Genomic DNA, 15,433 nt, shown 5'->3' on the forward strand with positions numbered 1-15,433 from the left:
AGTACAGCTGTTCCCTCTGAGGACCACTTGTGGGAAGGCAGGCCTAGGACAAGGGGATGTTCCCCAGGCCGTGGGGTGTGTGCGCGCGCGCGCGTGTGTGTTGTGTGTCACACAGCATTCCTTTCACTTGAGGCATCTGAGCCCATGGAGCTGCAGTCTTCCCTGGGGAACATGACATAACTAAAGGCAGGAAGGGCCTCACAAAAACAGACCGGTGTCTGCATGTCCCATCCTGTGGGCGAGACACCGAGGCTCAACTCCCTCCCCACGCTCCAGCCAGACAAACACCCCAAAGCCAGCAATCTGATAGGATGTTTTTATATTTACATGATACATTTTAACGCAATGGCTACATTGGTCAAACATATTAGAAACCATAAAAAAAGTTAAGAACTAAAATATACATCATACACTTGTATATATATATTTTACACAGGTAAAAAGGCTTATTATAAAAAAATCAATACAACAGGGTTTTTTTTTTTTAGTATACAGGTAAAGAATGAATTATGCTTCAGGCACTTTAATTTGTTAATGTCAGCAAATAGCTTTGGGATGTGTGTGTGTGTGTGTGTGTGTGTGTGTGTGTGTGTGTGTGTGTCTCAGGGATGCTTCTAAACAGAAAATCTTTTGGTTAATGTTTTGTTACCACAGGTACAAAAATAAAATCTGAATAATTTCTCTCAAATGATTGACGTCAGTATGGCAAAGCTGACTGGGAAAATACCGCACACTGTTCAGCTTCAGTGTGGCGAAGAGAGACAGACGTATTTACACAAAATGTCCCCATGGCTGTCTTTGTGCCCTGAACCGCTGCCTTCACAAAACCAAAGGATACATACAGAGAGTCAGATTCACTAGCATATACTCTTATTCAAGAGATGGAAACCAGCAAGGGGCTGAGGAAGACAGGACGAGTGACAGCTACATACAGGTGGCCAACACAAAGGGACCCGTGTGTGTTCTGATTGAAATAAATAGGGGCAACGGAACTGAGGTCTGACGAAACATACATTAGTGTTGTGCTTTGCAGAGGGGACCTTACAGAAAGGCCCCGAGGCGGTCCCTCAGGCAGGGGACAGTGGTCTCTCCATAGTAGGAGGCTGGCTGAGGGTTTGCTAGATGTTCTCCAGAAGGGGTTCTCTTCCCTTCCATGGATCCCGATGTGCAGCTCTCTGCTCCTTTTCCACACTGGATAGCTCCAACCAGTCATTCCAACAAATGAAAACATCTACCAACTAAGTCATCAGCACACTGACTGGAGTATTTACACTGACAATCTGTCTCGAAGAAATAAAACACTCCTAACAAAGGTAAGCATGGCTAGCATTTTCCCAATGTGACTGGCAAGACTGGAAGAGTCCTTTCCTTGAACACTGAAGTCGAGTGCAATCAAGAAAGGGGAGAGTGGGAAGCAGGGGCGAGGGTGGGGGACCAGGCCACGTCTCCTGCTTGCAATTACCATGGAAAGATCTGATTGTACTATGCTAGGTACAGGTAACCCCTCTTCACAGGGCAGGGAGAGGTGTACTGAGGTTTGAGCTTAGGACTGTGCCATTGCTAAGCAGGTACTCTACTGCTTGAGCCACACTCCTGGTCCCCGGTCCTCCCACCCCCTTCTTGTTTTTGTTTTTGCTCTGGTTATTTTTGAGATTAGGGTCTCGCATTTTTGCCAAGACTGGACTGGACCTAGATCTTCTGATTTATACTTGTCACTTTAGCTGGGCTAACAGGTATGGACCACTGTATCCAGCCTTTTTTGTTGTTGAGCTAGGGGGAGGTTCTCTCAAAGTTGTTAGCCTAGACTGGCTTGGAACATCGATGCCTCCTGATCTCATCTTCTTATATCCTACACAGCTGGGATGATAAGTACACATCCTTGAACCCAGCTATCAGTTTAAACACGGTCTCATAAACTTTTTTTTTTGCCCAGGCTGGCCTTGAATTGCAATCCTCCTGATCTCTGCCTCCTGAGTAGCTAGGATTACAGGTGTGAGCCACCAGTACCTGGCTTCATTCTTCAATAAGATTTGGCTATTCCTTACAATATATTAGAAAAATACTCTTTTCCAGCTAATGAGAAGCCTCCTACGTGGCAAGGCGACAGGTAGAATCAGTTGGCGACCTGACCCTCTGTGCACGCCAAGTGGCAAGGCTGGGTGTGGAATTGCAGGAGAAAGACACTTAGGCATTGGAAGGGTTTTTACATATGGCCTTGTTTTTTCCCAAGTATAAATGAAAGCTTGATGATGTGAAATTGAGTCCAAAATGGAAACCAAAAACATAAACCCACCGACACAAAATGCAGTCTACCACTCCTCAAGTGGTGGGTTTATCAATGTATCACATTAAAAATCCCCCCTGGCTAATATATAACTGTCACCAGGGTTGGGGAAGCTTGGATGTGTTATTCACTATATACCTTCGGTGTTTCTGAACCAACATGGGTTTGTGTCTGGTTTGCAAAAACAATGAGAAAAATGTCTTCATCAACATGTTATTCTAATATTGCTAGTTCTTTTTTTCTTTTTTTAGAAGTGGTGGCAACATAATTCTAGAAAGTCCTATTTTAGGGGAAGCTGAGGGGGGCTCCCAGAAACCTGGAATCCCCTTTCTAGCCCTGGTCCAAGAGGTGCAATGCAGTTGAAGGGATTTTTCTTAATTCTCCCAAGATAATCTGAAATTAAGGCTCAATTCTCAGTCGTTTGACAGGCGAATATTTTGCATCAGTGAGTAAATTCAACAGATTTTTGATGGTGGTGTGTGTGGGGGGGAAATGATGGCAGACTAAACATGGAAACTGCAGCTTACATGGTTAACTTAGCTGTAGAAAAGTTAAAGCGCTATTATTTTGTAGTACAAGATAGTTGACTAGCTCACCTCCTATACAAGGCGACTGACTGGGTGCGGGTTAGATTACTGCTGCTGCAAGGGTTTTTCATCTTTTCCAACTACACATTGCTGCAGGAGCCTGATGCCCTCCAGCAACAGGCAAACCGAACCCAGACAAAGATGAAGTCTTCCGTGCTTTTGGAAAACATCCACCAGGCAAACCCAACACCCGATTCTAGTCGTTTCCACTGCAGACTCCTTTGAACTGGAAGAGGTGTGTGAGGGAAAAGGGGGTGGAGGAGAGGCAGGAAATCAACACCTGGAGAAGACAGTTAGCGGGGATTACAGGTTGGTAAGAATCCGAGTCTCTGCGGAAGATTCCTTCCCGTCAGAACACTGTGCGAGCTGTGGAGGGGGGTATGGCCGAACCCCGGCCCTGGGGAGTAAGAGAGTCCACAGGGCAGTTCCCCAGGCTGGAATGGATGCTGACCAAGAAAGAGGCCTCAGTGGCTCATCTTGCCCCCTTTGGAGTGGAAGGGAGCCGGAGAGGAGAAGGTGTGTAAGAGAGAGACACAAGTTCCCTGTAGGCTGAGGAGGGGGGGGTTGGGGACAAGGGGGGAAACTGAGTCAGGCGGCCGCTTTGTGCTTCCCGCCGCAGCACCTGCACATGACTCCGCAGTGGTGGCAGGCCCGGAGGGGCAGGTAACAGCACATACAGGGGGCCAGGAAAGACAAGGCGATGAGGGCCACCCACCGGAGGCAGAACTTCTCGTCACTGGTGTCGCACGAGCAAGGGTCTGTGTAGTCTCCCTCGGGGTCCGACATACAGTGGTAGAGCATGCTGTGGGCGCACCACATGCAGCTCACCCGGCGGATGCAAGTTCTCACGGGGTCGGGCGCGTCCTGGCAGCGGCCCCGGCGGTTCTCCTCGTGGTTGAACATGTCCCTGCAGTAGACGCACCGCGAGCGCTCGCCGTCCTCCTTGCGCCGCCGGCCCTTGCTGCCCCGGGGCGGCTGCGTCTTGATCACGCTGCCCCAGCGGCCCTTGGAGTCCTCGGCCAGGCCGAAGTCGGAGGAGTCCACGTAGGGGTAGTTGTAGTCGTGCTTGGGGACCTCGCCCTTGGCCAGGCGCACGTACGAGTCGGCATCCTCTGAGGGGTCCAGGTACTTGCCCCGGACCGGAGCGTGCCTGTAATCCTCGTAGCCCGTCATCCAGATCTTCTCCCGGGGGTTGATGCGCACGACCTCCTCGTCGTCGTCGGGGAAGTTCACCTGCGGGTAGGGCCTGGGCATCCGCTGCCCCGGGAAGGAAGGGGGGGAGCACACCGGGCGTTACAGCGGCTGTCACTCATCCAAAACCCCCACCCCCAGACACTGCTTCGAGGAAAGTCATTTCTTAAATTCATTTAGTAAATTAACCCATTATTAATATTTCATGCCATTACTCGTGGTGGAACTACTCAGGGCCTGGGGTGCTGTCCCTTAGTTTTGTTTTTGTTTTCCCCTCTCTCTCAAGGTTGCTTAGCACTCTACCACTTGAACCACAGCTCTGAATTCTGGCTTTTTGCTGGTTAATTGGAGATCTAAGTAACAATCTTGTGGATTTTCTTGCCCAGACTGGCTCTGAACTGCAACCACTAGATCTCAGTCTCCTGAGGAGCTAGGATTACAGGTGTGAGCCAGGAAGCGACCCTTTACAGGATGGACAAACGATTTGAGTTTCCAACCATTTCAAAGTCAGAAATCCACTTAAGTGGTTGAGGCTAGCATTCTCTCCCTTCCTTTGTGATGTATCACACTACACGTGCAGGAAGTGAACAACAAGTGTGCACTTTGATGCATAATTCAGAAGCCCAGATGGAGGCACAACAAGCAGGACTTGGCCCCCAGAATCCTCTCTTCCAACCTCCCCTAGGAAGGTCCCACCCTAGTGTTCCAACAGACTGATGTCTAACAGCCTCCATTAGTTTTTGCCATTTTGGTACAGTATCCTATTACACAACTAGCTGGTGCTAAAAACAAAACAAAACAAAAGAATAGGGGGTTGCACTACCTGTTCGTATGTTCTATTCCCTGAAACTTTTGTCATCTATTGTGCACACTAGGTCAACAACATTAAGATGTATTTTGTACTTGGGGTTCCGTTCTCAAGAACAATAGGCGGTACTAGAAAATGGAGCATAGGAACATATATAAGGCTCACCTTGTCATCTGGTTATTTGATTGGAAAGAGATACACGGATATGAAAAGGGAGCATCCAGAAGTCAACTAGATTTGAATCCTGCCAGGATTCCCCCAACAGTGAGCAGCTAGACCCAGCTTCATACTCACAAACCTCCCTTAGGGTGTCTGCTCTGTAGTTAGTCCTTCATACAACAGTACCTGGACCAGAGCTGCAGGTACTGGATAAATATTCATTCCATGTGTGCTTATACTTCTGCCCTGGCCAAGCAAAGAATGAGATTCCCCACCTCCACGGCCTCTCTCTGGGCATGAAGGTGTCTCAGGGGGTAAGAGCCTGGCTCTGGACTGACCCTCTGCAGTCCAACGTGGACTACAGAATTTAGTAACTCACAAAGACTCAGTTTTCCTATCTACCAAACTGCATAAGCTTTTTTTTTTTTTTTTTTTGCCAGTCCTGGGCCTTGGACTCAGGGCCTGAGCACTGTCCCTGGCTTCTTTTTTGCTCAAGGCTAGCTCTCTGCCACTTGAGCCACAGTGCCCCTTCTGGCCATTTTCTATATATGTGGTGCTGGGGAATTGAACCCAGGGCTTCATGTATACAAGGCAAGCATTCTGCCACTAGGCCATATCCTCAGCCCCTGCATAAGCTTTTGATACACAGGATGCTTGATGCCTAGTACTATCAATGTTGCCATATGCTGCTGTAGAACTAATCACATGGTAAGATATTCGCCCAGCTCCCTGAAGGGGAGGCCACATAATAATTTAAAAAAATTTAATTGTTACACATAATACATTTCACTCTACTTCCTGCCAGACTCTCCCAATCACAGTTCCCCAGGCTTTGAGAAATCATAATCTGGAAGGATTTAAAACAAATCTTGGCTTTGCCTCATTTTTATTTTGCAGAAGGAAAGTTAAAAAAAAATCCAATTTTTATCTACTGCGACCATAATGTGATTTTTTAAAAAAGAACATTTTAGTGTCAAAATATTAGGAAGCACACAATAAACTAATCTTTTAAGAAAGAATCAAACAAATCTAGCTTTAGATTTAAGAGAATTCCCTGTCTGGTTCTCAGCTGAAAGCAGTTTAATAGCCACACAGACACCTGTCTATGCCCCACAATTTGGAAACCTGTTCCATAAAACAGCCATTCAGGAAAATATCTGTTGAATTATTGAATTCCAGACTGCGGTTACATCTTCCTGAGCAAGACTGGGCCTGCAGCCCGTGGTGTCAGGGGGCCTAAGCCCAGTGCACAGCATTCTTCAGTCCCCATCTGGACCCAATGTTCTCTCACACTAAGCCAGGGGGCCCTTGGGACCAAGGAACACAGGTATCTTAGCGCCCTGGGTAAGAACAGATGTGGACTTGAATCTCATTCCCTCAGGTACATTCCACGGCTCTCCATCCCCATCTATAACCTGGGAATGCCGACAACCTGTCTCCTGGAGTGATTTATAAGGGCTAATTCTAAAGCATACCAAGGGTGTGGCAGGATGTTCGGCTCAAGAAAATGTCAAGCAAGGCTGAATTGCCCCCACCAACACTTTCACTGTGGGTAGGGTACAAACCAGAAGAGCCAAAGAGGGCTGAGATGGGCTATTAGGCTGAGAAGAGGGCTATTCTAGAAGCCACAGGGGGAGGTGTGTGTGAGGAGGAAGACACGCTGCTCACCTGGTCAAGGTGATAATGGTCCGTGGGGTATGGGTCCAGGGTGTAAATCCTCCGGTGCTCACAGGATGTGGGAGAGGAGATTGTCCGGGTAGGTTGTTCCCGCTTCTGAGAGGAATTAGAAGAACTGTCTGTAGCGGTCTAGTTAATTAAAAAAACAATGATTAAAACATACACAGAACCCTAATATGCACTATTCAAATTCTATCTAGATCTCTTGCAGAATCTTCTATGATCCTGAACTTGTCCTGGCCATCCAAGAGGCCTCACTCACTCCATCAGTGGAGAAACCCAGTCACCAGGCCCTGGAATGGTGGGCTGGTTTTAGTAGACATGGAAGCGGCATCCCACCTCCGGGGAAACGGCTCTATACACTAGTTCCCGCCAGTGACTCCAGTGTGAACAAGGACAGCACCCCATTTATGATCCTGACTGCCAGGGGCTATGGCAAGCAGGGGAGATGTGTGTATGTGAAAATAACACTAAGGTTTTCACATGCGGGGCCAATCCCAGCCTAGGATTTGTTTTCAGAGAGAAGGACACCTCTGACTATTGTGGATACTTCCTTTCTAGGATGAAGTTTTATAATCTTGTGAAATTAGATGCAAGTGCTAGAGGTTGCCTTAACGTACAGATGAGGTAGACGACTGCACAGGAGAATGAGGACCAGCTCTGTGGCGGGGAAAAATAAAACAAGGATAAAGAAGGCGGCTGGTGAACGAACGCAGAGCTGGTTTCCTCTCTCCCTGTATCCTGTCTGCATCTGTGGGGCTTACTGGGTAGCAGTGTGGTCTGTGGCTATGGGAAGAGCTCATACAACCCTACTGGCACTGGGGGCCTCATTGCCAGTGCTGGTTCCCTCCTCCACAGCATAGCATAGCACCTTCTCACCCTTTGCTCTTTCTTCCTCCAAGGGTTCCGAACTCACACAGGAAGAGTTGCTGTCTTAGTATCTGGGAAAGACTAAACTGATAATTACAAATTCTCACTTTCCTCAGTGGTCTACCTTTCCTTACTGCCTTTTATCATATGGTTGGTTACAGGGCAGAAAAATAAGCGACAAGCAAAGAATTCTTTTATTTTTGGTGCTGGGGGTTGAACCTAGTTCTTGTGTGTTTGTGCTGCTTTACCATTGACTGAGCTACACCCTCTACTTCAAACACTTCTGTGTGGTGTTGTGTTGAGTAAGTGCCAACAGTGTGCCAGGCCCTGCCCTGCATAGGAAGGAGCACGATTCCTTTACACAACCCTCCAAGTCAAACCCCTTCCCATCATATATGGGCAACACAGAGATTTGGGGAGATGTTGGCTCTGATCCGTTGTGGCAGAAAGCCATCCACAGAGGTGGGTCTGAAGTGTGCAGCCACCTAACCACAAAGCCCAGTGGGATTCCTCATGTATCACCTCCGCTTCCTACCCCAATGGTAGAACATCATACAAACCAAGACACAAAGGGATGTTTCTCCCAATAAATACAAAGCTTTCTAAAGATCTCAATAAATACCTTGTGCATGAGTAGATAAGGGCCCTTTCGTATGATTCAAATCTCAAGAGTTAAGTCCTTGTCCAACATTCATATTACAGTCACCGATTACGTTAGCTGTCATCTTCCTATTCAACACTGAAGCATGCTCGCTCCCAGAATCTAGTTCTCAGAAATCCAGCTAACAGATTACGGTCCATCTCTGTGTTAGTCATCTGTTCACTCACCCACCCTATTTTCTGTGACCCAAGCTCGGGTTAACAATGTGCAGAAAGTCATTCTGAGAAACTAGGCACACCCAGTTTTCCTAGTATCCATTAGCCAGGCAGAATCCTCATTGTCTTAGGCACCATCCTCCCTCCCCAACCTGCATGGACTCAACAGAATGCCCAGCCAGGGACAAAGCTCCTCAGATGTTTGTCAGTCGTTTGAGACAGGCAAAGCCTTTCAGTATCTCCTAATCTAATGATGGAGTTTCCCCAAGAAAGCAACAAAGTCGAGGACCTCTTACAGGAGGCACAGCTGAACTCCAGGAGGGCATTCAGGAGTGGCTCCAGCCATCAGATCTACACTCCCAGACAAATCTTGCTAAGAGGTGACCTACAAACTAAAGGGATGGACTATCAGAGCATCTTAAAGGAAGAGCAGGGAACAAGGTCTCCCCATGAGCATGTAGGTCATGGAACTGGCTCTCTTGTTGTGGTCTGCTATGTATACATTCACATAAGCAAGTGAGTCTTAAATATCCCTGGGATTTTGCATGTGCAAGCAAATGGCACTTATCCCTTCGGCAATCCACAGTGCCACCTCAACTGTTAGACCTGGCTGGCAATTCCACTTCCTCTGGCTGAGTTTATCTAGCCTTACTCTCTTAAGGCTCTGAACTCAAGAACAAAAGCAGAGGCCCTCAGAGAGCACTCTGGGCCTAAGGCGTCTGGCTCCTAAGAGGAGTGGCTTCAGCAACAAGCTTGCCAGACAGAACAAGGTCAGAGCCTGCCTGTTAATGCAGTGCCTGCTCAGTGCTCTGGCTGTGGACAGAAAGGCTGGCACAGCTTTCCAGGGAGAGTGGCCTCCTAGGAAGTCTTATGAGCCATGATACAGTGAGCACTGCCCTTGCCACCTGCAACTGTAACCTCCAAAACTAATCTTGCCTCTTAAGTTCCACCCTGATGCAATGTCAATGCCCATTTATTAAAAGGATGTTCAATTAAGAAGGGTATAGGCTAGGGCTGGAGGTAATCCAAGGCACTGGACAAGAGAAACACAGTGGAATATTATTAAAAATAGTAGCTTCTGGGCTCAGGCAGACTAGACTGGAATCATTGTCTGTTAATTACGAATGTGATCTTGGAAAGTTCATCTTTAGTTTTCACATCTGCAAACAAGGCTAAAATCCTCTTCAAGGTTAATGCAAAAATGAAATGAGGGGGCTGGGGATATGGCCTAGTGGCAAGAGAGCCTGCCTCGTATACATGAGGCCCTGGGTTCGATTCCCCAGCACCACATATACAGAAAACGGCCAGAAGTGGCGCTGTGGCTCAAGTGGCAGAGTGCTAGCCTTGAGCAAAAGGAAGCCAGGGACAGTGCTCAGGCCCTGAGTCCAAGGCCCAGGACTGGCCAAAAAAAAAAAAAAATGAAATGAGTGTTGGGTACTGGTGGCTCATGCCTGTCATACTGGCTACTCAGGAGGCTGAGACCTAAGGACCAAAGTTCGAAGCTAGCCTGGGTAGGAAAATCTGTGAGACTCTTATTTCCAATTAAGAAGCAAAAAGCCAGAAGTAGTGCTGTGGCTAAAGTGGTAAAGTACCAGCCTTGATTTAAAAAAAAAAAAAAAAAAGGAGGCTGGAACAGTGCCCAGGCCCTGAGTTTAGTACCCAGTAAGGGGTGGATAGATAGATAATCTTCATATCTCAGCCTCTTGAGTAGTTAAGATGTGAGCCACTGGTGTGTCCAAGCTTTGTGACTGGCTTTGTAACTGAGCTGAAACAAGACTTTGAAAAAGAAGAACACTGAAAGACTAGAGAGTGAGGAGAGAAGAACCATTAAAGCCTGGCTAGTCTTCCAAGTTTACTAGAAAATTTCTAAAGCAGCATATCCCTGCTAGATGTCCTGGGCCTGGGGATAGGCTTCTTCATTAAGGAGGTCAACTTGGACCAAGGAAAACTCAAGGCAGTAGGTGAAAAAAACTAAGAGGTCAGACGAGCTTATTAAATCATCCACCCTGGGCTGGAATCCTGGCTGCTGACGGCAGGCTTTTTGGGGCATTCAGGATGAGTCAGGACTATTCTCTGCAAAGTGACCTGTGTTTTCAAGACTGTGTGCATCCCCTACAATGCCCTTGGGTTTCCTTCTAAATCTTTGCTTTTCTAAAAGGGGCTGGGACAGAGTAAGGCAGCTGTAGCTGGCAGACAGAGCCATGCCTGGGGCTACCAGGGAGGATGCTCCCGTGAAGCACAGGCAGGTGAAGACTGGCAACTGACCATGTCTTTCTCCTCCTCTGGGAGGGAGGAAAGTGGAATAAACCCTTCCTTAGAGAGGCATACAACCAAGTGTGGCCATTTCATATCCCAGTGTCCCAGGAACACAGCTAAAAAAAATATCAAGGTACAAGTAACCAAGCCTTCTCCTTGTGGCTTGCAAATGTACATATGCAGTATAGGCATGTATATGTATGTACATATGTACACATGCCTGCTCTAGGGCAGGGGTGGGGAGGTGTGGCCAGGTGAGGGGAGGTGGCTCCCTCTAGTATGCCAGTTACTTAGGTAACACAGGTACTGGGAGAAGACTTTAGACAGGCAATGGACATCTGCATGGAGCCCTCCCTGGGGTGGACCTTACAGTCCTTATTGTGGTGTTAAGGACTGAAGCCAGGGCCTTGCCATGCTAAGCAAGTATCACTGAGCTACATCCTAGCCTGTTTTCATTTATTTTATTGGAGATAGCATCTCCTGGTGTAACCCATGGAAGCCTGGAATCCATGATCCTCCTTGTCTCTGCCCTCCAGAATGTCAAGATTACAGGAGTGAACCACCAAGCCTGGCTCTAAATGACCATTTTCGAAGGTCAATAAACCTACATGTTTAAGCCAGGCACAGAAAACATAAGCTAAAGAAGCTGATTAAGGATGTAGGGCAACCTGGGCAGGAATTGTGCAGTGCTGTTGAGTAACAGTAGCACTGTAGAGAGGGGACTGGAAAGCTACCCTCAAGTCCCTCCTGTGAAAATGAAGGGGATTGTGACGGATGACCTAACACCTGTGTCATCTCAGATAGCATCACAGGCAACCCTTCTTTGTCCTAACAGCACAGAGAAGTGTGACCAAGCCTGCCTCTTCTGTGGCTCAGGAGCTCTAGGAGTAATTTATAGTTCCAACGGAATTTCTGCCTTGTCTGCAGAGACTGTCGGTATTTTGACTTTTTTTTTTAAGTTAGCTAAACTAGAAGTTATAACCACATTTGCATTATTTTAGCTGACATAACCAAAGCAGTATATTCCCATTTTATTGAAATATATCTATACATATCTCCCCTACCCCCAATCTCATACTGGGACAGTATGGCCTGGACAGACCCTTGGCCAGTTCTCCCTGTTGGCATGGGGAGTAGCCAGTTATGTGTATTTGGAAACAGGTAGCTACAACTCATCCATCCTGAGGGCCTACACAGCTTCCAAGCGTCCTCTTTCGAAGGGGCGAGCAGAGGACACAGGCCCACTCAGCTTTACACCATCCCATCCCCAGCAGTGGGGTCTGAGGAAGCTGCTGGGGGGGGGGGGGAGAGGACTTTGTCCAGCCAATGGGGCACATGGTCCCATGAGGATCTAGAGGATTCTTCCATTGTGAAAATCACAGAACCAAAAACAACTTAGAAAAAGCTTGGGGTATAGCTTGGTAATAGCTCGCAGTCTACATTTTCAAATTTTGAAGATAGATGACATTAATATATGGAAGGAAAGGAACCACATTTGAGCTTTACTGGAAGGGTTGGGGAGCTAGAAGGCTGCATTTCAGGGACCCCTGACTAGGTGCTGTGTTGAATTAGCAAAATGGCTAAAAAAGTGTCTTAAGTCTCCACAGCTGAAAAAAGATGGGCTGATGCATATGCAAATACAGACACAGGTGGAAGGCTAGTAAAATGCCTTTGGGCTTCCTGAAACTGAGAGCATTTCCGAGCTTTTGTTTGGATCCTTAAGACATTTAATTGCTTTAATTTGGCCACTGTAGGTATTACATGTTAAATTAAAAGTTCCTCTTCTTACAGTGTAATGTGAGGTTGATAATTACTGTCATTTAGAAGATAAAGGAGCTCTCATTTATCTTCGGGGAGTTTCCTTACCAGCCTCCCAAGTGCTGGGTCCCAGCCAGCAACAGCAGCTGGAGGTGTGGGTTCGGTGCCCCCAGGTATAGGCAAAGCAGAGGGCAAAACCTTAGAATTTTTCTTTTCTTTCTCCTTCCCTTTTCCAGTGCTGGGAATCAAACCAAGGACTTAGTAATATGTATGTGCTAGACAAGGTTCTATTACTGAGCTCTCTGCACACCCTTCTACTCTTTTTTTCTTCTTTAGACAGGGTCTTGATTTGTATTCTGGGCTAGCCTTAATTTCACCATCCTCCTGACTCAGTCTCCAGAGAGCAGGAATTACAAGGATGTACACCATGCCTGGTCCATTTTGCTTTTCTTAATAAACTATCATAAATCAGTCTAACTTCTTAAACTATGTAGTCACTTATATTTTCAAGGTATTTTCTCTCTTGATTTCCAGCTCTCCTTCCCTCCTCTTGCCCTAATTCCTGAACGTCAAAGGTAAAGACAGAGCTGGACGTGGTGACATAGTGACACCTGTAATGCTGGCACCTACCTGGGAGGCTGAGGCAAGTAAGACTTGATCACAGAACAAACAAAATCCACAAAGGCAATGAGAAAATATTCCGATCCATGAATATAAAATAGATGGAGCCTTTCAAGTGGGCCCAAGAGGTTCCTCGCACCTCTTCTGAAGAAAAGGGGGTGATTGGGGAGTGGTAGGGGTATACAGGATGATGGTGGTGTGAATTAAGCCAAAATATCAGTTGGAAAGAAAGCAGGCACCTTTCCTGCCATCAGAAGAATCTGGAATGCTAAACATGTATAAAATGAAACTTATTGACTAAATATTTCCTTCTCTGGAACTTTTTTGAAAAGCAGGATTAGTTTGCGTGGATGAGCAGAGTGTAGCACCCAACACAGATCATTTCATCTTTCTGAGCCTTGGTGGCATTTTCTGCAGAGAGAGAGGTGTCAACTGTATGCACAGGTCAGCAGAGGAGCACAAATGTCACATGGGCCGGAGCCAGGGACCTCTCCACACCTTGGTCAGCTTGCTTTCTTCCTCTTGGGTGTGAAACAGACTTAGAGGAAGTATGTTGCTCCAAAAAGGTCTTGAGTGCACAGCATCAGCGATTAAAGACAGCTAAGAGGAAGACCCAGGTGAAAATCCAGACTCCAAACTGCAACCGAGGAAACGTGTCCACTTCACCCTTTCCAAAAACTTCCCTTCTTAGAAAATCTGAAGAGGAAGCCAGGTGCTGGTGGCTCACACCTATAATCCTAGACATCGCCACTCAAGAGATTGAGATCTAAGGACTTCACTTCAAACAAAGCCAGCCTGGGCAGAAAAGTCTGTGGGACTTTTATCTCCAATTAGTCCCCCAAAAGCCAGAAGAAGAGCTGGGGCACTCCAGTGGTAGTGTGCCAGACTTGAACAAAAAAGCTCTAAGGGACAGCGCCATGCCCTGAATTCAAGTTCTAGCACTAGCGCGCATGCGCGCGCGCGTGCGCGCACGCGCACACACACACACGAAACACTGTGAAGGAATGTTACTCCTCACACAACAAGGACATCTACTTTCTGCTTTACAGCTTCCTGGCGATGGAGTAGATGGAAAAACATGCTTTAAGAGAAGGGAAGTGTGTATGGCATTCTGTCCTTGCTCCTGTAAATGATGCCTTGATGCCAGACAACAAGATGGTCACTGTCCCCACTGAATCAGGGGTGAAGACAAGCAAAACTTGCAAAACACTCAGAAGGCCTTGGAGATGCAACAACTTGCTTTTTAGAGCTTTGGTTTTAACCATATGCTTCAGAGAACACCTGGGGTGGCCGAGAGGGGTCCAAGATGTCACCAGGGACAATTCCATGAGCAGGCAGAAAGTCACAAACTGCTTAAAATAAACAGGATGCCAAGAGTTCAAGTATAGGGCATGAGGAAGGACCAAGTTTTTCAGTCTGGGCCAAACAGTCAGAAGTTGCAGCAGCAGCAAAAAGACAGGGCAGCTTTCCTGTGTGAAAGGGGACTGTCTACCGGAAAAAAAATAAGGGATGAGGAAACACCCAAACAAAGTCCCAATACAGCCCTTTCCAACTGTGGGTTCTGCGGGAGCAGGAAGCTGCACACAAAATGAGGTGACTGCCTTCTCTCAGTTCTTAGCTGGGCACCAGTGGCTCATGCCTATAGTTCTAGCTACTTAAGAGGCGGAGATCTGAGGATCCTGGTTCAAAGTCAACCAGGCAGGAAAGACTGCGAGATTCTCATCTCCAATTAACCAGTTCTGGCTTAAGTAGTACAGCAAGCACTTAAGGCCTGAGGTTAAAGCCCTAGTAAGGGCTTAAAAAAAAATGAAATAAGGGGCCAGGCCTCTAAGGATTGATGTTCAAAGGCAGCCCAAGGTGGGAAAGCCCATGACTCTTCTCTCCAATGAAGCATTAGAAAAAAATGGAAGTAGAGCTGTAGCTCAAAGTGGTAGAGCACTAGCCTTGAGCAAAAGAGCTCAAGGACAAAGCCCAGGCCCTGAGTTCAAGTCTCACAACTGACAAAAAACAAACAAACAAACAAAAAACTCCCAAACGGCGTGTGTGGGGCGACTGGCTCCCCTCAGTTCTGCGAGGGACAGCACACAGCAGGTACACTAAGTGCATGGGAGAGAAGCATCCTCACTGTACACATCTGGGGACCTGGTTGGGAAAGGCCATCCAAAAACAAAGGCTAAATGCTAAATACTCCCTGTTGGACATCTCAAGGGGATCAAAACCCTATCACCTTCTATAGTGGAGGCCTTCCTGTGAGCTGGTGTTTTGGGGACTTCAAGAGCACAGATTTCCTGCAACAGGGCCCCGAGTCCATCACAGGAAGGGGCCACATCTGCACGGGTCATGTGTTTATCTCTGCTCTCTCCTCGTTCCACTTTGGGCCCCAGAGAACACTGTTCTATAGTCTGT

At 47.2% G+C, this 15,433-nt stretch overlaps 1 protein-coding gene across 2 annotated transcripts in view; it reads right to left on the minus strand.

Moving 5' to 3' along the window:
• Positions 1-302: 302 nt before the first annotated feature.
• The window catches only part of Spred2 (sprouty related EVH1 domain containing 2), a 126,403-nt gene continuing 111,272 nt past the window's right edge, over positions 303-15,433 (minus strand). For both annotated transcript variants that reach the window (XM_048352627.1, XM_048352628.1), the window contains exons 5-6: positions 6,698-6,835; positions 303-4,128 (exon numbers count right to left, since the gene is read on the minus strand). In XM_048352627.1, coding sequence (XP_048208584.1) covers positions 3,460-4,128; positions 6,698-6,835 — 807 coding nt within the window. In that variant the 3' untranslated portion in view covers positions 303-3,459. The remainder of the gene's footprint in view (positions 4,129-6,697; positions 6,836-15,433) is intronic.

The sequence above is a fragment of the Perognathus longimembris genome, chromosome 8 (genome assembly GCF_023159225.1).
Source record: "Perognathus longimembris pacificus isolate PPM17 chromosome 8, ASM2315922v1, whole genome shotgun sequence".
Taxonomy (NCBI): domain Eukaryota; kingdom Metazoa; phylum Chordata; class Mammalia; order Rodentia; family Heteromyidae; genus Perognathus; species Perognathus longimembris.